At 35.1% G+C, this 26,915-nt stretch overlaps 1 protein-coding gene across 1 annotated transcript in view; it reads right to left on the bottom strand.

Moving 5' to 3' along the window:
• The window catches only part of LOC143668424 (bifunctional heparan sulfate N-deacetylase/N-sulfotransferase 4), a 304,009-nt gene that overhangs the window by 123,785 nt on the left and 153,309 nt on the right, over positions 1 to 26,915 (bottom strand). Inside the window, exon 5 of the mRNA XM_077143213.1 lies at positions 11 to 196. Coding sequence (XP_076999328.1) covers positions 11 to 196 — 186 coding nt within the window. The remainder of the gene's footprint in view (positions 1 to 10; positions 197 to 26,915) is intronic.

The following is a 26,915-nucleotide window of genomic DNA, read 5'->3' as shown; positions in this document are numbered from 1 at the left end:
ATGTGCTCACCATGATGCTATTGTGAATGAAGCCTTTTCTATACCGTGCAGGTTTCAAGTGTGGGTATTCTTCAGTGCTGGTGACCTGAATGCCCCAGACCTTCTTCCAAGCTGCATACAGCTGGATGTGCACCGGGTACACCCCTGAGTGATGTGGCGCCACCGCGTAGCCCATGCTGATTGGAATTCCATGCTCCTGAAAGAAAGCCAGAGCAAAATCATCATGATTTTGTACTGTATTCAACTTGACTGTTACATGAAAATTGTTTCCACGAACACTTATTTAAGAACATGTTGAATTCTATGCTAAGTATGGGAAGCATAAAACTAGTAAGATAGTCTTTGTCATTTAGCAATTCACAACCTTATAGAGCTCTAATGGAGTCAGCAGTTACTCTGGGAATGTCGAATGCAGCTGGAATTAATTCTGAGCTTTGAATATTAAAAGCTCTGGGGTAAGATAGAAAATGAACTTAGCCCTTCCTCAAAAAGCAAAATGGTAGCAGTGCTTGAGCAAGTGTCCACGGTGGAAGAGCACACCGTGTGCGTCTGCCCGTGTGTGTGTTGGTAACAGGATCAGAACAGACAAGAAAAGAGGCACTATGGTGTTGAATACAACCAGAAAAGTAATTAGGAACCATAGAGAGATTATCTTTTATTATAATTTGAGTGATTCAGAATTAATTCTATTTGAATAGGGTAGACAGAAACTCTCAGAGCATGATGGATCATGGTCTCCTCTATGTTTTAGGAAGAAGACTCTGATAACAGCATATTAAGATGAAGTAGAAATGTATAGAGAAACCAAGGCATGCATTAAGAAGCTATATCAATGGTGCAGATTATAAGGCACATGGATACCTTAACTAGATTATTGGTGATCAGAATAAAAGGCAGGGGATAAATGGCATAGGATCCATTGATGTACTAGATACAGAAGGTAAAGAAAAGCTTCTCCTCCTAGTTTTAAACTTAGCAGCTCAATTTATTTTTACAAAATGTACATTTCGCTATGAGATACTAGCCTTGAGTGAACAGTCAACTTTAAGAGAAAATAGGCATAAATTTAAAACAAGAATATGAAAAAGGCGTCAAAGAATGGCATTATTTTGCTAGGTACATGAAATAGAGCTGCACTTTTCTAATTTCTGCTTCTTCATGTTTCTCCCTTTAAATGCTTATCTGCTTTAAAAAGACTACTTGTAGAATTGAATCTCATCAATTGAGGTTGTAAAGGACAATGTACAGTCATATATGAAAGCTGATTGAAACAATAAACAGAAAACAAATATGTTGACAATTGCCATTTATGTTTTCTATTACATGATGTACAGCATAGGATAAAATTCAGTCTGTAATAATAAGCAAGTAGTGAATTGATCACATATCTGTAATGCCTAAGTCATATGCCACACAGCTCAGAATATGGGACCTAAATATTTCACAAGCCTCCATCATTCTTCTTTTCACTGAATGACCTTCAAGTGTAGCCAAATTCATCTCTCTTTCATGCAGACTATGTGTTTTCTAATATAGTACAATAAATGACTCTGTAGAAAGACTGAATTATGAAATCAATGCTATAAAATGAGGTTGAATTTTTTTGCTAGGAATTAGGGAAGATTCATTTTCTTTGGTATGTACAGTGGAAAATACTTCATTCAAGAGCTTGTGTTTTCAATACAAGGAAAGTTTGGAAAAGTCAAATAACAATACTATTCGAAGCTACCAGAGGGAGCAGGCAACTGTGGTTCCCCTGATAAATCATGGGGGTATGTATACTGTGAAAACCTTTGTTCTCTTTGGGTAGCTCTTTGCTGCCCATCGAAAGTCTGAACATATTCTGAGTGCCTTCCAGTAGTCAAGAAGTTGCCTCCCTGTGGATGCATTCAGAATGAGGTAGGAGCTAAATTCCTCATGAGAGAAATCTAGCACTAAAAATCTTCAAATCTTTTTGGTCTGATAAATAGAATTTGTGGGACTACAGCCTAGAGAAATACTCCTGATTCACAGGAAAAGAAAAATTATTCTGTTATCCTCTTAGTACCCTATAGAGTGGTTTACCCAGAGGTTTTGTAAGAGGCTTCTCCTATAATCAACAGAATAAAAATCTTCAGACTTCATTAAACACTATTTAGTCCCCATTTGATATATGCATATACTATTTTATTTCAAAATTTACGCTCAAAATGCTAGAAGAGTATGTAAGTGTACTAGAAGCAAAGAGATTAAGAATAAAATCAGTGAAGAGAATGGAAATATCAAACAACTGTATCCAGGAAAATAAAAGACATTTCACTTTTGATAGGTAGCAAATTGAATTGTAGAAATTTCATGAAAAACAAGAAGGTAAAAGCAATTGATATTGTGCGTGGGAAGGAAGGAACAGTAAAAAGTTTTTATGATATTTATTGATTTCTGGGCTTCAATGTTATACAGCTCATAAGATCATCTTATCACACTGAAACTGGAGCTCAATCAAAGCAGTAAATCACTCTAGATAATTATGAGTATATATTTTCTCAATCTAAATGATAACAAAAAATGAAAAGAAATTCCCTAGTACCTCTTTTTCTGTTATCAAGGGGCTTAGCCGACTCAATCAACTAGAAGGTGAGCTAAGCATCATATTTATACTATACCAGAAAAATAACAAAATGTGAAAGGCTTTTTAATGGTAAATATGAGAAGCACTTGAAACTCTACAAAGATAAATATGTGAATTGGAGAACAAAGTAGTTTAAATATGCTGTCTATTCTTTTTTTAAACAATATCTCACTTACAGGACTGGGAAGTCTAGGTATTATAATACAGTATGCCACCCCTAATATTTACAGGGGAATTTGACTTGATCTAATTTTTCCAGTTATATTAACTTTTCAGTTGGCTAGAGAATGAGATATTGAGGTAATTTACAGATTATATAAAAATAAGGTCACCATTTTTCAAAAATTAGGATAAAATAAAAGGAATTTATACTAATGATATAATATCAACTGGGATGACCTCATGTAATTTTCTTCAATCATTCCTCTTGATCATATCTACTTACAACTGCATAGTGCCTGAGATTTCATGAAGTGTTTTTACATTCATGTCTAATTTGATCCTTCTAATAATCCTGTGAGATGGGTTGGATGTTATCATCAAATTTGGAAAGAGAAACTCAAGAAGGCAAATGACTTGTTCATCTTCACAAGTGGGAAAGCTAGAATTGCACCCATGTCTTCCCAATCCGTATGCTTTGCTTTTGCTTTTGCAGTAGAGTACTGTACACACAACAGAGAATTGATTTGAATATGTACTTCTGAACTGGAAATCCTAGCCACACTCCTTTTTCACTTATGTCCAGTGGTGAAATCAGAAGTTGTTTTCCCTCCAGGAAACCAGTTCTGTATGGCTCTGAGTCCCTACTTGTGTTCAGTCTTAAATCTGCTCCATCAACCATTTCAAAGTTTGGAGGCATTTAAATTCCTAAATAAAAATTCTCCCTGTTTAAAATACCTAAAGTGGCTTCCATGTCTAGCGTGGAAACCCAACTGATACAGTTGAAATGTCCTATTGCTTTGAGTCCAGGAAAACAGAGGAAGAGTTTTGTAAAGTACTGTCAAATATACCTCCCAGAAAACTAATACTGATATATGCTAAACATTTATTCATCTAGTTGGATATTGTTGTTTAATATATAATCCAGAGGCCAGTGGATAGTGCATAGAAAATACATGGTTGACTAAAATCTATTTAAATAATAAATCCCAAATTTACATTAAAATAATTAAACTCAACTACACATATGTGTTATTGAATACATGACTTATGTTAAGCAATCCGCTAAACACTGAGGATATGCTAGGTAACCAGTAGGCATGGTTTCTGCTTTCATTGAACTTGAAGTTGAGACATCTGTGGAATTCTCTTCGATACATGCATCTCAGTTCTATATTAAGTTCTGACCTAGGTGCATTTGCTGTTTATTTATTATGATGTTGATCATTGTGATTATTATGATTAGTTGACTTTCTAGGCATTTTGTTAGCAGAAAACAAAAGATACCTTGACGTGAACATCTGCAGAGATGGAAATCATCATACTACTAGAATTGTTTGAATAGATTTTTTTTTTAGAATTGCCTTAATAGATTTTGAAGTTAAAATAAGAAATTTCTATCTAGAGGTCTGGGATGTCAGTCTTTCTGAGCATTTTATTAGTAAGTAAGGAAATGCAATTCCATTATAATAAATTAAGGTCGAAGGAAATATTTGATAAGAATGGGATATGGGTATTTAAAACTTTTGCTCATCTGCTAGTTCTACTGCTGCAGTTGTCTGAGCTAGTCTTTGGCACAATGATGCAATGTTGGAGAATTCTGCGCAAATGCAATAATTCTGTACAAATGCAATTTAGGAACAAAGATTAGTATTGGTGTTTCCAAAAATGATATTTACTTGAGCTTTCTGAATAACAGCTAATAAGTGTGAACTTTATAATTCAAAGGATTTTATGTGACAGTATCAGTTTTATAAAATACTAAGAGGAGTAAACTATTCTAGAGTAATAATTATTATGAAAAAAAAAGATTGCCTTGAATTACTTTGCCTTTGTCTTAATACATGTAGAATTTACATTCATAACTCTGCTAAGGATATGCTAAAAAGAAAGGACAACATTATTAGATGTTGGGAAATAAATATTAAAAATAGGATTTTATATTTAACAATAAGCAAAATCTTAAAAATTAGATAAATGCATGTATACATGCATATATTTAATATAAAATAACTTTCAATGTTACATTTCCATTTCAGTCTATCAGCCTTTCTGCCATCAGAGTATTTTTTGTAAAATGATAACCTTATTTTGTAATTCACCGACATAAACTCTTTGATGGTTCCTTGGGTTCAAGAGAAAACAACTTAACTTCACCCTCCAAATCTCAATAATTATTTTCTCTTGGGAACATTCTCTACTTATCCTCCTCCCCACCCTAGATTGAACTTCGTGGGAGGATTTTGGACCTTCATAGTCCTCCATGAGTATCTCTTTATTAAAATTTCTTATCGTAAACTCGAATAACTCTACTACCAGAACTTAATCTCTTCTCATGGAAAAATTCTTTCCTCTTCACATCATCACTGGTGTGTTATATTGCTTGGCATATTGTAGGTGCATGACAAAGTATTTGTTATTCCAACCAGTATCTTCGAGTATGAACTCTGGAGACAGATCGCCTGGATTCCAACTGTGGCTTTGCCACTTACTAGCTGCATAACCCAGACATTTACTCAATGTGTCTGAGTCTCAGATACCTCACCTGTCATAGAATTGTTATGAAAAGCAAATAAGCTATACTTTACAATAAATAAATAGATAAATAGCATCTATCGTGACATCGTCTTTAAGTGTTTATTTGCTCAAAAAAGTCATTAGACTTGCCCCCTCCAGCACAATCGGGCAAAGCAGGATCTGTGATTTTCTTCAAGAGACCTTTAATGATCCTGACCACATGAAACCAGTAATCTAAAAAGACTCTTTGGTGCAAGAGACAGAAACACATCTCAAACCAACTGAAATCCAATAGGCGACTGAACCTGAGAGAAAAGATCAAGTGTTGGTGCTGAAACTCCTGGAGGCCAACCCACACTCAGTGAACTTTACATGAAGGGGAAAGATCAGAAGCTCCATGTATGATGCCATCATTAAATCTAAAAAACGTAACTTGTCATATAATACCAGTCCATATTTAAGCTTGCCAGTTATTGCAGAGATATTTTGTTTTGTTTGAATAAAGGGTCAAAATGAGGTGGAAAAAAAAAAAACACACACATAGACAACTCTAGAGAATATATCAAATTTGGGAAACATGGACACAAAGATTACAAGCTTTGACCAAGGACAATGACTCAAGATTGAAGCAGAAATGAGATTTAGACTAAGAGCAAAATATATCCAACCTTTTTCTGAGTTCCAGGGAGGTGGGACAGAGGATAAAATCTGAAATAGGGACTTCCCATTATCACTTGTCACTTTTTTCCACCCTATTCTAATACCGAATTGGATTCTCTTGCTTTCTGGCTTCCAGTTGGGTTTGGCAAATGGAGAATCCTGATAAGCAGTCTGTCTTGGTCAGGTTCATGTGTCAACTTGGCCAAGTGGTGGTACCTGTTTGTCTGGTTGCACAAGTCGTGGCTTGTCTGTTGCAATGAGGACATTTCATAGAATTAAATCATGATCATGTCAGCTGCATCCACAGCTGATTCCATTTGTAATCAGTCAAAGGGTAGTGTCTTCTGCAATACTTAATCCAATCACTGAAAGCTTTATAAAGAGGATTCAAAGGAGACAGGCTCTTCCTGTCTTGGCTGGTGAGCCTCTCTTATGAAGTTTGTCAAGACCCTCCATCGGAATCATCAGCAGCACAGCCTGCCCTGCAGATTTTGGACTCTACGTTCCCGCAGTCATGTGAGACACTTTTATAAATATTATATTTGCAAGTGTTACCTGTTGATTCTGTTCCTCTAGAGAACCATAACTAATACATAATCAGAGGGAGGAAGCAGCAAAACTGAGACATTTATCTTTCTGGCTCCCTCCCTTCAACGTCATCTTTCTCTTTTCTTGTTTCATCAATCAAAAGTTGCAACAATTGCCAAACTGTCCCCCTCCAGCCATCTCCCCTACATTCACACATACACAACTCCTTCCTTCCAGTTTCTGAGACCACTTATTTCCTTTGTCCTTTCAAGCTTGTAGAGTCAACAATCTCCACCACTACTGTTACTAGTTCTAGGATATCTCTTGAGGGTTTCCCTTTACCATACTTGATCTTTTGTAAGTAGTCCTTTCATTAAATCTCTGCAAATTGCCATTGTAATCTCTAATTTTCTAGCATCCAATATGCTATGCATATTCATTACAAGAATTTATCTCCCATCTTAGAAACATAGGTCAACACTGGTGGAAGCGTATAGTGTAGTAACATAAAGAAGGGGGACAGATTCCTTAGAAAGAACACTGCCCCAGTGGACTGATTTTGATGATCTCACTGCATTGGTGCCACCATGCATTGTAGCACTCCTTCATGAAGATGACCACATTTTAATAAATGGGCAAAGACTTGATCAGGCATTACACGCAGATGCATAAACATAGTGGGGCATTAGAAGTACCCTGGTGTTGCATTTTGTTATCAATTAATGGTAGAAACTTTGCAGAAGTCCTATTTGACCACAGGGAGCCAGAAAAAAACGGGAGAGAGGAATAAAAAGGAGTTTGAAATAGGGCTCATGAACATATAGGAGCATTCCCTAGATATTCCAGAAGTAGTTAGACAGAAACTTGAAGAATAGCTAGGGTTCTCCATATAAGACCTATGCTTGTACTCCAGGCAGATATAGCTTATGAAACTAGTCCATAATATACTTTGGATATATAACCACAGGGCTTAACAGAGTGCACATTCTTGGTTTTAATGTATGTTTTTGTAAGGGAAGTAATAAATAAAAATGTTAGTGTTTAATAAATGACCCTAAGGAATAATGAAATAATGATGCAATAAATGAATGTATTTGCAATAAAATGGCAATGCATTAACCCCTACCCTACAGAACTTAAAGTATTGACTTATCCTCCTAAATACATTACTTCCAGGGAGTTACATTGGTGCTAAAGAGAATTTCTCTCATTATCTGCTATTCCTTTTAATAAGGGCTTGGAATCATATCATCAAATTTGAACATGATCTTAGAATCACTGATTTTCCAGTGCATTTTTGGAACTAAAATTGTCTTGTGTTTTCATAAGTGATAAAAAGCAATGACTGTGTGACCCTGGAAATTGGTTGGGTCAGTCCTGAAACTTTTTGGACTGAAGCCTAGTAAATGGTGACAAATCTCTGGAGGGCTCTTTGTTACAAATGGATTTTTCTTTTGACAAAGAAATAGCACAGCAATGGTGATGCTTCTATAGCATTGAACTTTCTGATCCTAAATAGAGCTATTTTGGGCAATCAAGACACATCCGTTTAATATGTTTGACCCTGGTGAACATGTGCAGGAATGTCTGCTTTGTTGCTTAAAGGGAACTAGCAGAAAAACTAGTTAAGTCTTCAAGGCCACTGTACAAATGTGCCATTTTAGTTGATTTGGCATTTTCATTACTCCTCACTATTTATACATAGTACTCTTACTTTATTGACAGTTAAAATGTTTAATACATTTGGTTCATTAATTCCCATTATACAACACATATTTATTATGTACCTATGGCGTACCAGGAACCATTTTGGAGCAGTGAACAAATCCTACAGTTTACATTTTAACGGGGTGAGACCAAGGATACACAAAATAAGCTGGTAAATTGTGTAACATTAGGAGATTCTAATTTTTTGGAGAAAAATAAAGCATAGAAAGCAAATTCAGTGAAATGAGGAGCAAGATCATCAGCTGAGAGGGAAGTTGGGGAAAGAAGGGTAGTAGTTTGAGGAGAAAAGAAAAACAGTTGTCTAAAAGATTAGGATTGTGAATAGAAAAAGGACTTTTGGTGTGAATTTTGGGCGCCATTGAGTGTCCATTTCAGATCTGTTGTCATGGCTTTAAAGTAAGAATGGCTAAATGTTTATTCTCACCACATTCAGTTCCAGGCCTATTCATAGACTAGGTGGAGATTTGGTTGAGCCTCTGTCGATGAGCATGATAAAAAGGAGAGGGGAAAAGTTTGGGCATAATATACAGGGAATAATTATAATGATAGACTTTTTTTTTTTGCATGGACAGGCACCAGGAATCGAACTCAGGTCCCTGGCATGGCAGGCAAGAACTCTGCCTGCTGAGCCACCATGGCCTGCCTGATGATAGACTTTTGAAATAAGTGGAATAAAGCTTATTTATTTATGAAAGCAAGGGACTGAAAAGGGTGAAGGGAAGCAAAGATGTGTTGACATGACATCTCAGGAAAAGCCAGAAGTGTGTTTCAGTACCTTTCCCTTCATTGTCACTTCTGCTACCTGGAAAGGGCTAGTTCTGCATTTAATTTAGTGACAAGACAAATGTTTCCATATGCCAAGTATGTAGGGATTCTGACAATGTCTTTTAATCTGATAAGAGAAAACATTCAAGAGTCTTAAACGTGTTGAGTCACATTAAAATCATATTATTCATCTCATTATCATATAGTATCTATAGTCCTGAAAGCAGAAAAATAAAAAAACACTCAAAATAATTTTGCGTAATACAAATCACATTATTTTCACATGTTCATTCACAATTTTGTCTTAAGTAACTAACATATCTAATGTATCTTAATATATCTTATCTCTATTCTTATATATGTATAGCACACTAATTTTTTTCTTTAAATTTTCCACCTGACTGCCCATTTTCATGGAATAAAGCACTGGAGTAGAAGGGAAGTGTGTGTGTGTGTGTGTGTGTGTGCGCATGAGTGTGACAGATAAGTTGAAGATGGTAACTGCTCCTTTTTAAGCTGGCTGAAGTGCCCTTCATCTTCTGATGTTAAACACATTTCCGAACATTTTAGAACTCTCCATGATTATATAGCTGATGGGTTGGAATCACTGACTTAAGGCATTACTTTGCAGAAATAGGAGATTTGCATACACTATTACCTTCTATTAGCAATGGAACATTTCTATAATATTTTTTGAGGCAAACAGATTTTCCTTAAGAGGTATCTTTTCCCCAAATGTCAACTTAATATGTCTATGGCAAAAAAGCTTACAAAATTTAGTCCATGCATAAGTATGCCAATTCCCTCTGCTTCCATCACCAAAATAAAAGGTCTTACTACATTTTGTCATCGTCTGGCATCATGTGCTTTCTTTAAGGCTTAGAATAATCCATATCTGTGAATGTTTCCCTCTTGTGGAACATTTACTACCATAGGAAGCAGGTTATATTCATCAGACGAAAGTGTGTTGATCAATGATACCTATATGTTCAAACGATTTTACTAAAAAGTATGATCACTAAATAATATGAGTAAAATAAATTGAGTAAGTGACTATAAAACTACTTTATTTTTTCCTGTAAATTCTTTACATGTTTCAAATTAAAATTGTTGCATAATATTATATTTCAATTTTATGAACATGTTGAAGTGATATCGTGTTTGGAAGCGAAAGGCATCAACATGATTTTTATCCCCCAAAAAGCTGACTTCAAACAGCTCAAGTCTTCTATATTATTAACCAGTTTTAAATCTTCGCACTATCAACATATTTGGAAGTAATTTTTCTTATTCTCATGTGCTCAGGATACTGCAGAAATAGCTGCAGTGAATTGAAGTGTCAACTGTAAAGAGAAAATCATAGAATGATGAAAAAATTCAGCCACTATAGATAAGGCATAAAGGAAACTGAGGTAGGTGGAACATTTACTTAAAAAAATAAAAAAATAAACAACCATGTTTTTAATCTCAATTTGCCTTCCTGTGGATATGAATCCCAGTGTAAATACGATTTTTGAAAATGTTAGTTTTGATAAGGTGTGGCCCAAATGAATGAGTGTGGACCTTCATCTGATTATTAGAGCTAATTATAAGCAGAAGAAATTTAGACATAGTCACAGAAGGCCACAGGAAGAAGCAGCAAATGAGTGAGAACTCAGAAGAGAAAGGAGAGCACAACCACGTAATGGGAAAGCCAAAGAACTCAAGGATTGCCAGCCAGACAGAATGGTACCAACCCCAGGAAAAACCAAGCCTCCTAATTTCTGAATTTCCAGAGGCAATAAATTCCCATTGCTTAAGACAACTCATTGGTGGCACTCGTTATAGCAGCCTGGAACACTAAGGAAAAATATCAAACTCAAAGAAGTCTTCAAATCCAAATTCTTCAAAATAGTAAAGAAGAAAAGAAAAGAGAAAATAAAATATAAAAAAATAAACTAACAAACTCTTTTGAGGGATTACCCAGTTTGACTTGGGTATAACATTATGGCTGGATTTAAATAATTCTGGAAAATCTTGAAAACTTGAATCTTAGTTGTTTCATAATCATTTAATAACTGAAAATAAATTTGTTCATTGAAACAATGAATTTAATTTCTAGTAGTGAGAGTTAATTTATACATTATCCAGATTTTTAAGAATGCACTCACAAAACTGCTAATGATTGGTAAATAGGCATAGAATCTCACTATCAGTGTTCCTTAAACATTGTTTTGGGCTATTATGTTTTATGGTATTCTATTTAAATAGCCCTTTGAATGGTGGACAAATGATAGACATAAGGGCACTGTGAAGGCAGGTAAATCTCAAAATATCTTAAGAGAAAAAATGCAACAGAAAAACAGGGCACTCTATCAGGTAAGGAATGGCTTCAGTCTAAGTATCAGAAAAAAAAAATAACAGTGAATTAAAACTGAAAGGAATTTATTTTTCTTGAGTCTGGGAAATCTGGAGATGACTGGTTGCTAGGGTCAGTATAACAGTGGCTGTTGCCAGAAGCAAGATCTCTGATTCTACTGGATTTTCCTTTATACTTTTAAGATGAATGCCTTATCTGCAGTCAACAAAACCATACACAGGCAAGAGAAAGGATCAAAGGCAAAGGGCAAAATGGCAAGCTACATTTGTTCTTTCCTGGAACTCTTCTGGAAGTCCCACACCAAGACTTATCATGGTTATTTTATATGCTATCTGAAAGAAAAATCAGGCAATTCAGTTCTTTAGCTTTGGCACATCAAGCAAAATTTGGGTTGATTTAATAAGGAAGAATGCAAAATTGAATGCTGACTATGCATTTAGAAGTGTTGAGCAAGGACTAAAGACATTAATTCCCTGAAATAAGAAAGTGAGAATAAGGTTTGCCGTGGCTCATTGCTAAGCAGCCCATATTCTACTCTTATAGACAAAAGGCATATATGAATAATAGTCTAGTATGTTATAGGGGAGCAATGAATTAGAATATATTAATTAGGAACATGTGGAAGGAAATGAGAATCTATAGAATTGATATTTTAATGGTAGAATCGTGAACAAATGTTATTAATAAAGTTGAATTTAAGATTCCTGAGGCCCCAAGGCCTAGAGTTAAATGTTTTTCCATATTCTGTTCTCAAATGAGCAACTCAACTTCATTTTTTCCAAATTCCCGACTCAAAGCTGCCACTGAAACTAGAGCAGTTTCTTATTCCCTTCCTCAAAATTTCATGCTCTTTTGGATATTCATCAGGGCAGGGATTAACTGAAATATACTTTATGTTCTAAAAATTTCATATTTTTAACACACAGTATTTCAGCCATAATCATTGATTAATAGATCTGCATTAATTAGTGATTCATGAAATAGTGTTCATTATTATGATTCTAATTTAATATACCTACTTCTGGATCACTATTTATATTGGTCATGGGTTGGTCCACTTTTTCTCTAAAGGGCTATATAGTAAATACTTTAGGCTTTATGATTAGCATATTGCTTCACATAATTTTCTTTGTTGGTTTGTTAGATTGTTATAACCATTCAAAAATACAAAAACCATCCTTAGGACACCAATCATGTAAAAATAGGGTGTGGTAAAATATATTTTATTAAAAATATGAAATCAATTATTTTGAGCATTATCATGTGCTCTTCCATAGATTGCTTCGACTGCTAGGATGCTCCTGTCTTTGCCTCATGCATGCTGAACTCATTTTTCTTAAGCATCGCCACCACAACTAACTTTATCTTAATTTTTTCCTTCCCTTTATAACTAATCAATTTCTTCTTTCTGGTTCTACTCATCTCGTCTTCTCTGTAAATTTCTTTCATAGCACCTGAAATGCCACTTTATTAAACTTTTCCCCCATCTTCTACTTAAAGGACAAGTAGTGTATCACCCATTTTTGCATCCCTGGTATGTATAAACTACTTGACAGATGATATCTATTCATTAAGTGTCTGTTGATGTTAGGAAGGAAGGAAAACAGGAAGGGAGGAGAGGAAGGAAGGAAAAGGGAAAGCAGGAGGGGCAGGAAAAGCAGGAAGAAAGGAAGGAAGGAAAAAAAGGAGTGACTTACATTTTCATAATGTCTGAAATTTTTTGCACATGATTGGAAAGCAGTACTTCAAATGCTTGAGTGTAAGATGTATGCGGGTCCATATATTTATTTTTTTACTGCTTTCTTTAAAACTACAAAGTTAGTCATGATACTTCTTTTTTCTTGAAATATGTAAGATGGTAGCTCCATTTTGTCATTAAAATCAGCGACCACATTCAGTATTGAATTATGTGTTGATGGAAAATTGTAATGCCTGTTTCTCTTACTAACTTGCATGTTACATGTCCTTGAAAAAGTCACTCACTTACTAATTTTATGCATCATCAACCTTCTATTTCAGAAGGAATAACCATGCCCCTTTCAGGAATAGGGTGAAAGATAGTGATGATGATATGATGATGATGATGATGATGATGATGATGATGATGATGATGAAAAACACTGTTTTAAATGCTGTAGGTCAGGTGCTTTGTTGAGCATTGTGCATACATGAACACATACACAGATCATCTAGTCTTCGTCAAAACCTATGAGGTAGGAACGCCTGTCATTACATTTTATAAATTTGAAATTAAGACCCAGGAAGTATAATTTGCCGAGATCACCAATACAACAATTATCAAAGAATGAATGTGGGCCAAGAAATGTCTGAAGTCAAAACACTGGCACTTCACCAAAATGCCGAGCAATTAAGTAGTAGGGAAAAAATCATGTCATAACAAATTCTTATTTATAAAAATAGCCAGAGATTTGTTTTCTTTAGAAGAACATGACTTTTTCCTTTGTATTTTTCCACAGTTTATTGTTCTGTGTCACATAAACAAGGCTTAAAATTTAAAGGAATTAAATATTAACAACCACTTTAACCAATTATTAGCTAAACTCCTGGGGGGAAAATCACGGTTGCGATTGTTTCACATATCAGCACTTGAAAAGAATTGGAGCTTCTCTGTTTAGTTAATCTTAAAAGATTATTTACATGCACAAATGATAAAAAACATCAAGTAAAAACTGAAGGAATGATTTTTATGGCTTTATACTTATCAAAAATAATAACGAGTATCTAACAGAGAGAGATGCAAATCTCGATAAATTCATATTAATGAATTTTGGTTCTTATAAAGAGTTAATTTCATTCAATTATTGCTGTCCAATATAATAGTGAATATTGTTGGTGGCATTTATTCCTTTGAGGTTAAACATGTTGAAAAATAAAACAGCTACTTGACAGGAAAGAGATGCTGCAGCTACAATAGGAATTTGGGAACAAGAGGCTGCTGTTGCCCTTTACTGGGGAAATCACATAGTTAAATACGAATCATAGAGATTTTCTGTCCAATGGAAATTCTTTCATCTACCTGCCAATACCAGATCAGAAAGTCAAGGGCATACCATCATACAAGACATGACAAGAAAAACCACTTTTCTCTAAATCCATTACTAAGCAGAATGAATATTAATAGCTAATGAACTACCAATTCTAATCTGCAAGCAAAAATCTCAAGCTATTCGTCACGTTGTAGGCTTGGTGAAAACAGCAATTGATGATAATTTTGGAGACCACCTGAATAAGCTAGAAAAGAACTTTACTGAACAATATCCTACATGTAGAAGGGAAAATTTTCTTTTTTTTATCAATGGGTAGCTGAGAGAAGAGAAATCCATGTATTTTCTCTTGTTATGCAATTCATTGATATTTATGCCACTTATAAACCTCAATTTTCCATACTACTCTTCTAAGTTGTATACAATGGCATTCACTTCTCTCAAAGCAGAAAAGGCAGTGGTGTTCAACATTATGCATCTTTTTCAGGAGTCATTTATAGGGAAGCTTAATTACTTGGGATATGGTTAAAAATTCCATCAGAAAAACCAGGCACACGAGTTGTTTCATTGCACTCTGTGGAGAGTCTATCTGTCCTCTCAGGGATCACCAGCTCCTCTTACCTTGGGCTGCTGTGCGGTCCAGTTGACAGAGAGCATTGGTAACTACCACAAGGTGGAAAGTGGGTTCTCTAGGTGTATAAGTTCTATAGCTAAGTTTGTGGAATTGGGAGCTTTCACTTTTACTTTTCACTAAGTATCCTGAAATCAGGAAATCTACCTGATTTCCAAGTTCAAAGCAATTCAGACTCATAACATTTTAGAGAGATAGGAATTTGAATTGTCCTTTAGTTTGACCACTTTGTTTTACGGAAGTAGGAATCTGGTTGATAGGACAAGGTAACCCACAGTGGCTAGAACAGAAAACCATCAATCATATAAGCAGGGAACAAGAGACTGGGAAACTAAGAAAAAAGGAGACAAAAACTAAAACATCCTAGGACTTAATTTAGTTGCAAATAGTCTACATATCTCAACAGACTCTGAGAGCAAAGAAAGTGTGGTGATGTCATTCATATTAATAATTACAATATTTATTCCCTTAGAGCAGTTTGACATGTTGTTCAGTGCACATTTATTAATTTAAAAACAGATACGTATTTGAGAAAGTTACTCACTGAAGAGGTTAAAACAAGAAATGCCCTAAATACTAATGTTCTTCAATGAAAAATTGACAATTCACTAATTGGAATACAATATTTCATGTTGATGTATTATAAATTAAGGTTGGAATTTATAGGTACATAATATTCGCAATCCTGAATAAAAAACAAAGTATTAATATAAAGGTAAAAGGTATTGTGATAAACAATATCATCATGAAGAAAGACTAAGGTGATAGATGAATTATTTCTGAGTTAACTACTTTTGAACCGTATATAACATGAAAAATGTATGCATTTTTAACATAAAAAACAAAATTACTGTTAACAGGCCTAATGATGAAGAGATATTTCTATTGATCCTATGGCTATATGTAAATAATTTTAGACTATAATACAATGTCATCTGTAAATAAATGTTCTCTATGTAGTAACACAATTATTTTAGTGCTTCAAGTTTGCTGGTTGGTGTTCTATATTCTTCTTACTGCAATTTTATTATAATTTCTCCCTTTCTAAGACCATTTTAGCCATTAGAAGTTTCCAAAACAGTGGTATAATTAACTATGTTCAAGATTATATGCATATTCCACTTTCCAACTATTTAGCAGATTTTCACTGCTCTCTGTCCCGAGGAAATGGAATTAATATTTGATTTCATTATTTAATTATTTTTCAGTCTTAAAATTCTTTTTGCTTACCATGCTTTAGGATTTAAAAATACCCATATCAAAAAAACAGACTCACCAGATTTAGCAAGAAAATGATCGTCAAAACCACAGTGGGTTATAATTTGCATACCCAATTAGTCCAGGAATTCTGGGATCTCATGGGACAGTACCAGCAATTCTAGCTGAAATTCTGTCACAGGACTTGAACATAAAAGTACAATAGCCACTTTGGTATGGAGAATTAGGACAAGTTGAGTTGAAGTTTTTAAAGAAGGGGCATCAAATAAAAGTTTTCCCAGCCTCGAAGAGCAAGACAAAAGGGGAATAGAGGCTGAGGCTAGAGGACAAGTAACTCACTTCTAGGTAAAAAAGAAACAGAAACAATACCCAGCTCTCCTCTACTGGTACTGGCAAGGTGAAGTTTTGAATTGATATGTGGTGATGTCACTAATATATGATTTAATCTAGACCTTTGCAACTTCTTCTAAAGGTGACCCTTAAGTGTAAATGTGTGGTGTAGGGAATGAGAAAGAGGGAATCGTTCTTTCAAATGAGAGCATTTCAGAGCCTCAACGGAGTGAGTTCAGCAGTGATATGCAAGGATAGCAGGGGAGTTTCAGGGTCAAGGCCAGAGTCACTGAACTGGGAGAAGGAGAACAACACAATTATGACAACAATGAAGAGTGGCAGTAGTCATCAAGCCCAAGACTGCTCCCTCTGAGGAGCAACAACAGAAGACACACACTGGAGGGGCAAGAGACTTCTCCAAATTGCCCAGCCAAGTCACTAAACAAGGAAACAATACAAACAACAAGACACAGCAATTGAGGGGAGGAGATCAGTATTCATAGTTACTACATGTATCATCTAAACGACCTGATTTTCAACCACATACTATGAGATATGTATGATGGGTCAAGTTCTGATGTCAACATGGCCAGGTTGTAAAGCCCATTTGTCTGGTCAGACATATACTGGCCTAACCACTGCTGTAAGGATATTTCATGGCTGGTTTATTTAATCATCTGTCAGTTTCTTGTAGCTGTGGATGGTTACATCTATGATCAACTGAGGACTTGTCTCCCACAAATGAGATAATGCAAACAGTTGGATTTGATTCAATCAGCTGAGACTTTTAAGGAAAGAGAGAGAATTTTCACTGCCTCTTCAGCCATTGAACTTCTCCTGTGGAGTTTGTCAAGATCTGTCATTGGAATTGCCACTTCACAGTCAGTCCTAGGGATTTTGAGCTCCTGTATTTCCACAGTTGCTTGAGACACCTTTATAAATCTGTTATTTACAGATATCTCCTGTTGATTCTGTTTCTCTACAGAATGCTGACTAATACAGTTTGGAACTAGGAGTGGTTCTTGAGAAACTGAATCTTAAAAACGAGTTTTTACAATTGGTTTTCTACTCTAATTAGACTCAAAGGGAATGTTTGAGTTTGTTTCCAATAATTAATAAAACATCATTTCAACTATGTTTCCCATAATCAAGAGGGCACTGACAGTCCATGGGGTGAGTGGACAGCACGATACGGAAAATATCACCATTTGATTCTGCTAATTGTACGCTTATACTAGGCAAGGCTCTGAGGGATAGTGTTTTTCACAACTTAATGGAGTTTTGTGGAATTAAGAGGGGTAATGATGACGTTGGCTGGTTGTGGTTAGATATGCTGGATACAGTTATGAAGCACAGGGATGAGCTGAAAGCTTCAAATTTACAGTTTAAGTACCCTAAGAAAGATGTAAAATTTTCCATCTTTGCCCTGAAAGAAAATCTTATTTCATGTGGCTGCAGCCTTGAGATCTTTAAAAACCAGAGACTCATTGTACAAATAGCAGATTTACAACATGAACTAAAATGTCAGCCTTACAGGGTGTTTGTTGTTAAATTAAGGGCTTTGATTGGAAAAGAATGGAATCCTGAAACTTGGGATGGGGACATATGGCTTGATAATGATGGCGATGGGGAGATGGAATCCCTGGAATCTGCTGAATCTTTGTTAGATAGACCTGTAATTATCTGCCCTGAGGAAACAGCCACCTAATTTCCAGTCTGCCCAGAGGAGACTGCCATCCAACTTCCGCCTAAAGAGATTAAACCTTCAGTGCCTGATAAACCTGTAACTAGCTTCCCAGTAGGAGAAACAGCCTTAACTCCTCTGACTGGAGTGATTAATCCTGTTTCACCAAATAAAACTGCAAAGGAATGACCTGTGGTAATTGGCTTGAAAGACACTTCTAATTCTTGTTATGACCCGCTCCCACAACCCCTCTTTTCTTCAAGACTCATAACTAGACTAAAGTCCTAACAGGCCCAAAAGATGAGGTACAGAGTATGACCCATGAGGAGACACTCTATACTCCAAAAGGATTGCATGAGGTTTCCAATCTATATAGACAGAAATCAGGGAATATGTGTGGGAATAGACATTAAGTATGTGGGATAATGGTGGAAGGAATATAAACTTGAATCAAGCTGAATTTATTGATATGGACCCACTAGGAAGAGATTCAGCATTCAGTATTGTAGCTTGAGGGGTTAGAAAGGACATTACCAGTTTGTTTGGATGGTTGGCTGAAATATGGATCAAAAGGTGAGGACTTTTAAGGAAGAAGAGAGAATTTTCATTACTTCAGCCAGTGAGCCTCTCCTGTGGAGTTTGGCAAGAACCATCATCAGAGTTGTCAGCTTCACAGCCAGCCCTATGGATTTTGAACTCCTGCATTTCAGTAGTTGTGTGAGATACCTTTACAAACCTCATATTTACAGATATCTCCTGTTGATTTCGTTTCTCTAGAGAACCCTGACTAATATAATATGCAAAATGTTTTAGTCATGGCTCTTCAGAGGAACAGAACGGATAGGATAGAAAGATAAATTGTGTTTGTATTTGTATATATGTAAGTGTCAAGAGATTTATGATAGGGATTGTCTTACATGGCCGTAAAAATTGGTGAGTCTGAATTTGTAGAGTAGGCTGCAAATTGGGAATTCCAACGAAGATTTCAGTGAATTCCCCAGGAGAGGCTGATTGCTAAAGTATAGGCAGAAATTCTTCTTTCTAATTGTTGAAATCATCAGTTCACCCTCAAAGCCTTCAGCTAATTGGGTGAGATTTCTCTTGTTGCTGAAGGCAGTCTTCTCTGTTAATTGTAGATATAATGAGTCATATATCTACAGTTTCAAGTCAACTGAAAAATTATTTCAATTCAAGAAATTCCATCAAAATAATGTCTGCTTGACCAAACAAATGGACACCATAACCTAAACAATTTTTCACATGAAATTAACCATGAATCAAAGATAGGAAATTATGACCCATACACAGGAAAAGTTAAATCACAAAATAGAAATTGCCTTACTATTAGCAGACATATACTTCAATTTTTTTTCAAGGAACTAAACGAAAACCATACCTAAACATGTAGTAAGATATGATGACACTGTCTCATCAGATAGAGTAGAGAAAGAAAAATGATAGATACTACTTAGAAGTCAAATGGAAAAAACTTTGGAGTTGAAAAGTAAAACAACTGAATTGAAAAATTGACTAGCAGGGCTCTACAGTAGATTTGTGCTGGCAGAAGAAAAACTTAGTGAACTTGAAGATAGAAATCATGCAATCTGAAGAATAGAAAAGAAAGAGAATTAAGAAAAATGAACACAGCCTCAGAAAAATGTGTGACAATACTAAGTATACCAATATACATTTACTAGGAATAGCAGGATAAGAGAGAAAGGAGTAGAAAAGGTATTTAAAATAATAATACCTGAAAACTCCCCAAATTTGATGAAAGACATTTCTCTACATATTCAAGAAGCTCAACTAACTCCAATTAAAATACACACAAAGAAATCTACAAGTCAATGCATGGTGAAAATTTTGAAAGCCAAAAATAAACAAAAATCCTGAAAGTAGCAAGAGAAAACCAACTTGTCACATACAAGGGGACATACTAAGGTTAACAATTGGCTATTCATCAGAAACTATAGAGACCAGAAGAAAGTGGGATGGCATATGCAGATTAATGCAATAATCAAGGAAATGTCTTCTAAGAATCTTATACACAACAGACCTATGTCTTAAAAATGAATTTGAAATAAAAGCCCTCCTATTTAAACAAAACTTGAGAGAATTTGCTGCCAGCAGACCCACTTTTAGTAAGACTACTGAAGGAAATTCTTCAAGCTGAAAGCAAATGATTCTAGACAGAATTTGAATCAAATGGAAAAACAAAGTTCCCGTAAAGGTAATTATAGAAGAGAATATAAATGCATATTTATTCTTTTTTCTTTGCCGATTTAAAATTTAATTATGATTATGGGTGCACAGGTGGTTCAGTGGTAGAATGCTCACCTTCCATGCGGGAGACCTGGATTAAATTCTCAGACCATGCCCCCCCCAAAAAATTAATAAATGTAAATGGGTGCAAGAGTAGTTCAGTGGGAGAATTCTCACCTGCCATGTGGAAGACCTGCGTTCGAGTCCCAGTCCGTGCACTTACCCAAAAAACAAATAAGCAAAACGAACAAAAACAAACACAAATTCAACAAGTGATGCTGCAATAATGGGATACTTACATGGAATAATAATGAAATGTGACCTCATCAAACAGCATACAAAAAATTAATTATATAGAACAATATACACATACTTGTGTTTGTTAACCTATAACATGCAGAGAAGTAATGTATTTGACAATAACAGCAAAAAAAAAAGAGGTTGGTGGGAGAAAAGATGTATTGAAATAAGAAAGTAACATGGATTGGTAATTCAGAGTCACAAGAACAAATGAAGAGAATTAGATATAGTATAAGCTTAATATAGCAAATGCTGTAAGTACTATTTGCTCTCCTTTCTTATATCTACTTCCTCAAAGACATACAATCATATAAAGCAATAATTTGAACAATGTATTGTTGGGTTTATAACATATGGATATAAAAGTTATAACAATAATAGAACAGAAGTAGGGAGAGGGGACTGGAACTACACAGAAGTAATGTATTTTTATCTCACTGGAATTAAGTCAGTAAAAATGGACTTGGATTTTGATAAGTTAAGATATACATGGTAAGCCCTAGAGCAATCATTAAAAATAAATCACATAAATAAATAATAATACCTGAAAACTCCCCAAATTTGATGAAAAACATTTCTCTACATATCCAAGAAGCTCAACTAACTCCAAGTGAAAAAATGAAAATTGACTTGGATTTTGAAAATTTTTGAAGTGATGAAAATTATGATACAACAAATCAAAATTTATGGCATACAGATAACCCAGTGCTTAGAGGAAAATTTATACCTGCATCTGTCTACATTAAAACTAAAGATCTCTAATGGGTGGGCAACAGTGGCTCAGTGGCAGAGTTTTCACCTGCCGTGCCAGAGACTTGGGTTCGATTTCCAATGCTTGTCCATGCAAAATAATAATAATAATAAAATAATTAATAAATATCTCAAGCCAATAGACTAATCTTCCTCCTTAAAACACTGGATATAGAAGAGCACATCAAAGCTAAAGCAAGCAGAAAGAAAGAAATAGGGTGGTTCCTCATATTCAGTACGATAGCTGTAATCAACACGACAAATAATAAGTGTTGGTGAGGATGTGGAGAACTTAGAACTCTCATACACTGTTGGTTTAAATATCAAACGGTGCCACCGCTTTGGTAAACAATGTGGAGTTTCTTGGAAATTAAAACATAAAGTTGTCATATGACCTAGAAATTCCACTCCTGCATATATAGGCAAGAAAATGAAAACATACATCTAAGCAAATCTTGTGCATGAATGCTCATAGAAGCATTAATAATGTGGAGTGAATAAAAGTGTAAACAACCCACATAGAAATGGATGAATGGATAAATAAAAGGTGTTATTTCCATACAGTTGTTTATTAGTTGACAATATAAAAATATATGTTACAACATGGATGACTCTTGCAAACATAATGCCTAGTAAAAAAAAAGTCAGTCACAGAAGACCAGATATTGTAAGATTCCATTTATATGAAATATCAAGAATAGGTAAATCGATACAGACAGAAAGCAGATTAGTGTTTGCCTAGGGTTGAGGGAGCTAAAGGAGTAATGCGGGGTGACTGATAACGAGTACAGGATTTCTTCTTGAGGTGGTGAAAATATGCTAAAATTATGATGAAGCTTGTACAATTCTGTGAATATGATCAAAACCATTGACTTTTGTACTTTATAGGTGTAGATTAAATATGTGAAAGATATCTCAATAAAACTGAGAAAGGCAGTCCATGGTACTTCAGTATTGCTAGGTACTAAAGGTGATAGCAGTAGAAGTGCTGAGAACTGATCAGTCTAGATATATTTCCAAGAGGCAACAGATTGGGTGAGAGAAAGAGGCAATCCAATATTTTTAAGTTGGAAGGATATAATTGACATTAAGATTGAGACTAGAGATATTAGGAGTTTTATCTTTTAGTTCATTTACAAATCTTTTAAGAATTAATGAAAGGGTAAATGTGAGATATATTATACATGATTACCTATATATCTTACTCCTAGTTAGCCATGACAGGAAAAGACTTCCAATGATCTTTGCTACCTGGAAGTCAATCCTTTATGCAATCCTTGCATGTAGATTGTGGGCTGGGCCTAGTGACTCATGAATAGGGTATGGTAAAACTGATGTGATTTCTCTTCTGAGATTAGTTCATACAAGACTGTGAATGTGAATGTATTCTCTCTCTTTCTCTCTCTCTCTCTCTCTCTCTCTCTCTCTCTCTCTCTCTCTCTGTTAGCTGTCTTAGCCTTAGCTCTGATGAAGCCAAATGCCATGCTGTGAACTGCCCTCTTGAGAGCTCTACATATGAGGACCTAAGGGGCAGACCCAGTCAGAGCCAGGGAGGGACTGAATCCTTCCAAGAACCACGAGTGTGTTGGCAGTAGCCTTGAAATACCTGCTATCTCAGCTGACACCGGATTGAGCCTTTTAAGGACCATGAACCACAGATGCAGTTAAGTCATACTTGCCTTCTTGACCTACAGAAACTGTGAAATAATTATCTGTACTGTTTTAACGAGGTAATTTGCTCCATGGCAATAGATAATTAAGGCAGTCAATTACTGAGGTCATTTATATAGATATGCATACTACATTGTGTGTATCCCACGGGATCTCTCAAGAGCTCCTGTAACTGTCAAAAATGTTTTAAATCTTTCTATGCCTGAATGTTTTGATTTTAAAAAAATAAACTAAATAATTTATGCTTATTTAAGTGTCCACTCCTCTTAGTGTACAGACTGTATTATTTATTATTGTACCTCCAAAATACACTATTTGTCTCTTGGTGAGCTTTAGTTTAAATCAACCTTTAGTCATGGTTTTATTTTAGGTTAAATATTCTTACCTTCTCATAGATTTCCAAGGATTTATATACCGTACTAGTTATATAATCATCACCTTTTTCTGACATCTTATTAAATTATTAGCTTTCTACATCCTTTAGGCAGTATTCTGGAAATTTAGTAAAGATATAGGTGTAACCAATACAAAAAAGCAAACCCCCCTCAGTTCCATTTTATTGTGCCATTAATTCCATTATCACATTCCTTTTATTTTTTCTATAAGACCACTTGCTACATAGCTGATTCAGTATGCAGTCCATTATAACACTTCAAAATTTTTTATTTCTTCTCTTTGATAAGTTTGTTTTTTTATGAGAAGATCAAATATCAGAATTTTCCCTTCTTAACTATTTTGTCTAATTATAGAATAGTTATAAAGAATTCATATATTTGTGTAATATTTTAATAGCAGAATTTAAAAACATGCTTTTATTTCAAGAATCCTTCAGTTACTTAGCCATGAATAAGATACCTGACTGTTCATTAAGATACAGAGAAATAGTCACAAAATTATTGAAAAAGTTATTGAAGGCAAGATGTTGAGCTTCATCCTTTCAGGATATTTTATGGTCTGCTATGAGTGGGTTGAGATACTCCATGCATTTGGAAATGATAAAGAATCTATAGGTAAAACTTAAAAAAAATAAAAGGTATTTCTTCTTCCACAAGTCTATTGTGGAATAAGAATAAATAATTCAGTTTTATGCTTCAGGCACTCTCCTCTCTGTGATTGAAAAGGAGATAGAGGCTAAATCAAGAATGATTTCTGGTTACTTTTTCATAAAACACTTTCTTGTTGGCCAATATTTCTAGTTTTCTTTGGCCTTTGTATGTCTGCTGTCACCTCAGCATCTCTGCTTCTACTTAGTAGCATGCCCAAGAAACTATATGGCAGCAGAGATCTCTGATTTGTTAAAGGAAAAAGAAGCTTGTTTTTTATTCACTCCACTGCAAAACTGAGTGCAGTAGCTTGGAATTGTCATTAGACTTATTAAATTAGCACCTTCTACTACACAAACATGCACGTACATGCATACACTCACACCGCGCACATGGTCATGGATTAAGTGCATGACATGTATATACAGACACATTCATCTAAACCTACCCACTCACACTGTATATACATGCGTTCATAGATTAAGCAATAACTATATTTTACATTAATACAGGTTATAACAACATGATGAAAGGGTAGAGAAGTACCCTTGTATTATGCTTCTTTCATGAGTTTTAGATGTTACAACAGATCCTAAACGCTATCCAATGAGAATTTAAAAGAATTCCACAAGCAATACCATTCCAAATGACAATTTAACAATTTTTGAAATATTAAAATGAAGATATTCATTTGTTATTTGAATTATTTTGGGAAATTTAAGAGAAGTGCGCTTTTGAGACTGATAATCCCTTTGCCAGCCAAGGTCATACCAAGGAAGAGTGAGGAAAGCGAGGATGGAAATTTAAAAAGTGATTTAAAAAATACTTCGGAGTTTTATGAGTACAAACTTGTCATTTAGGTTGAAGATTTCTTTCCGTAATTGCTTCAATTGTAGCCTGATGAGTATTCAAAGGTGTTCATTCCAATTTTTTGAATCAAGATTTTCAATGATCACAGAATTTTTGAGCTGGAATTGATCAGTGGCATGATCTGATCCAGTAATTTTGGTTGGCAGATGAGTTTGTGTAAATTAATTAAGTAAAAACTTGGTAGTTTAAATAATGAAAGTGAGAATCACTACCTTCTCAGGGAACAAAATTGAGACATGAAGACCTTAAAAATGACCTACATTTTTAGAACTTGTTACTAGCAACCAGGACTAAAATTTTGCCTGCCAATAACTTAATGATTTCTTTATCGTATACTGTCCCAATACTCTTGATAACTTTGAAGTGTCACCTGGCTGTAGAAAGCTAATAATTTATTTTAATAAGAAAGAATTGTATTTCTTGGCTCTCTGGGCAACACACATATCATCATGTTATGCTTAAAATAAAGTAGGGTTCTGAATGTCATCACCTAGAGAATAATGAGAACTTTTATTGAGCTAAACTCAAGGAGAAAAAGGACAATGTCATTTCAGTATCTGTGTTGTAACTGACTTCATTTTTGACCATGCAATATGTAATAAGTTATTTTTCGCAAAATATATTTATAGGCTGCAGTCTAGCCCCTAGCCACGCTAACTAAACAAACGTAATTGTTCTGAATGGACTCTAAATAGCTTTCAACATTTCATTACAAAGCAATTACATCGGAATCTTTCCCAGAGCTCTCAGCATGCCTTTTAAAAAAGAAATTACATAAACAGGTGAAATCAACTGTTATGAAATATAACCTACAAGCTTAAAATGCAAGACTCCAAAGTAAGAGAGGAGTAGGAGAGATTTAAGCCAAGTCAGAAACATGGTTTATTTTGAAGGTAACTGGGCTGAGGGAATTCAAGCCTGCTTACTCAAGTTAAATTTATTTGTTGAAAAGAAACATTTGCCTAATTTTACAGTGCTATGAAGCAGTGCAAAATTTATTACACATTCCCTAAAGGTGAGGTTTAGACCAGTGATTTTATAAACCCATATTTAAAAATAAATATTTCGCATTCTTAAAACGAGATTTAATCTGTATACTATTTGTTATGAATTGAATTGTCTACCCTTAAAAAGTATGCCCAAATTCTCACTTTCTCGGGTCTCCTGAATATGAATCAATTTGGAAATAGGATTTTGGAAGATGTTATTATTCAAGGTGAGGACAGACCGGATTAGGGTGGACTCTAATCCGATGTGCCTGGTGTCCATATAAGGAGAGGAAATTAGGGCATGGATAGAGGACAGAGAGAGAAGACAGCATGTGACAGAGGCATAGACTGACTTATGCTATGAGCCAGAGAACACCAAGATTGCCGGCAAGCCACAGCCAGAACACCGGAGACTTCAGAGGAAGCCAGCCTTGCTGACACCTTGATTTGGACTTCTAAGTTCCAGAACAGTAAACAATAGGTTCCACTCATTTTAGTCTTTTCAGGTTTAGGGCACTTTGTTATTAGCAAACAAAGACATTATTCTTTATCTGGAAAGGTCATGATTGGTTCAAGATGATTGATCAACAATTGAGTGTTTATTGTCTTCCAGGTGCCACTCTAAGCAGTTTATATGGATCCTCCCAACAATCTTGAATTAGTTATCCCTATCAGCCTCATTTTTATAGACTGAGAAACTGAGACACAAAGAGACAAAGCAACTTATTCAAGGTTAAGCAGCCATTAATGGAAAGTCATTATTTGAACATGGGGGCCCTGGAAGCTGAGTTCATTACCTTACCTGCTTTGTGATGCTGCCCACATGACTACCTAGGAT

This window comes from Tamandua tetradactyla, chromosome 24 (genome assembly GCF_023851605.1).
Source record: "Tamandua tetradactyla isolate mTamTet1 chromosome 24, mTamTet1.pri, whole genome shotgun sequence".
NCBI classification, from domain to species: domain Eukaryota; kingdom Metazoa; phylum Chordata; class Mammalia; order Pilosa; family Myrmecophagidae; genus Tamandua; species Tamandua tetradactyla.
The sequence above is the reverse complement of the archived record's forward strand: the minus strand, read 5'-3'. Positions and strand labels throughout refer to the sequence as shown.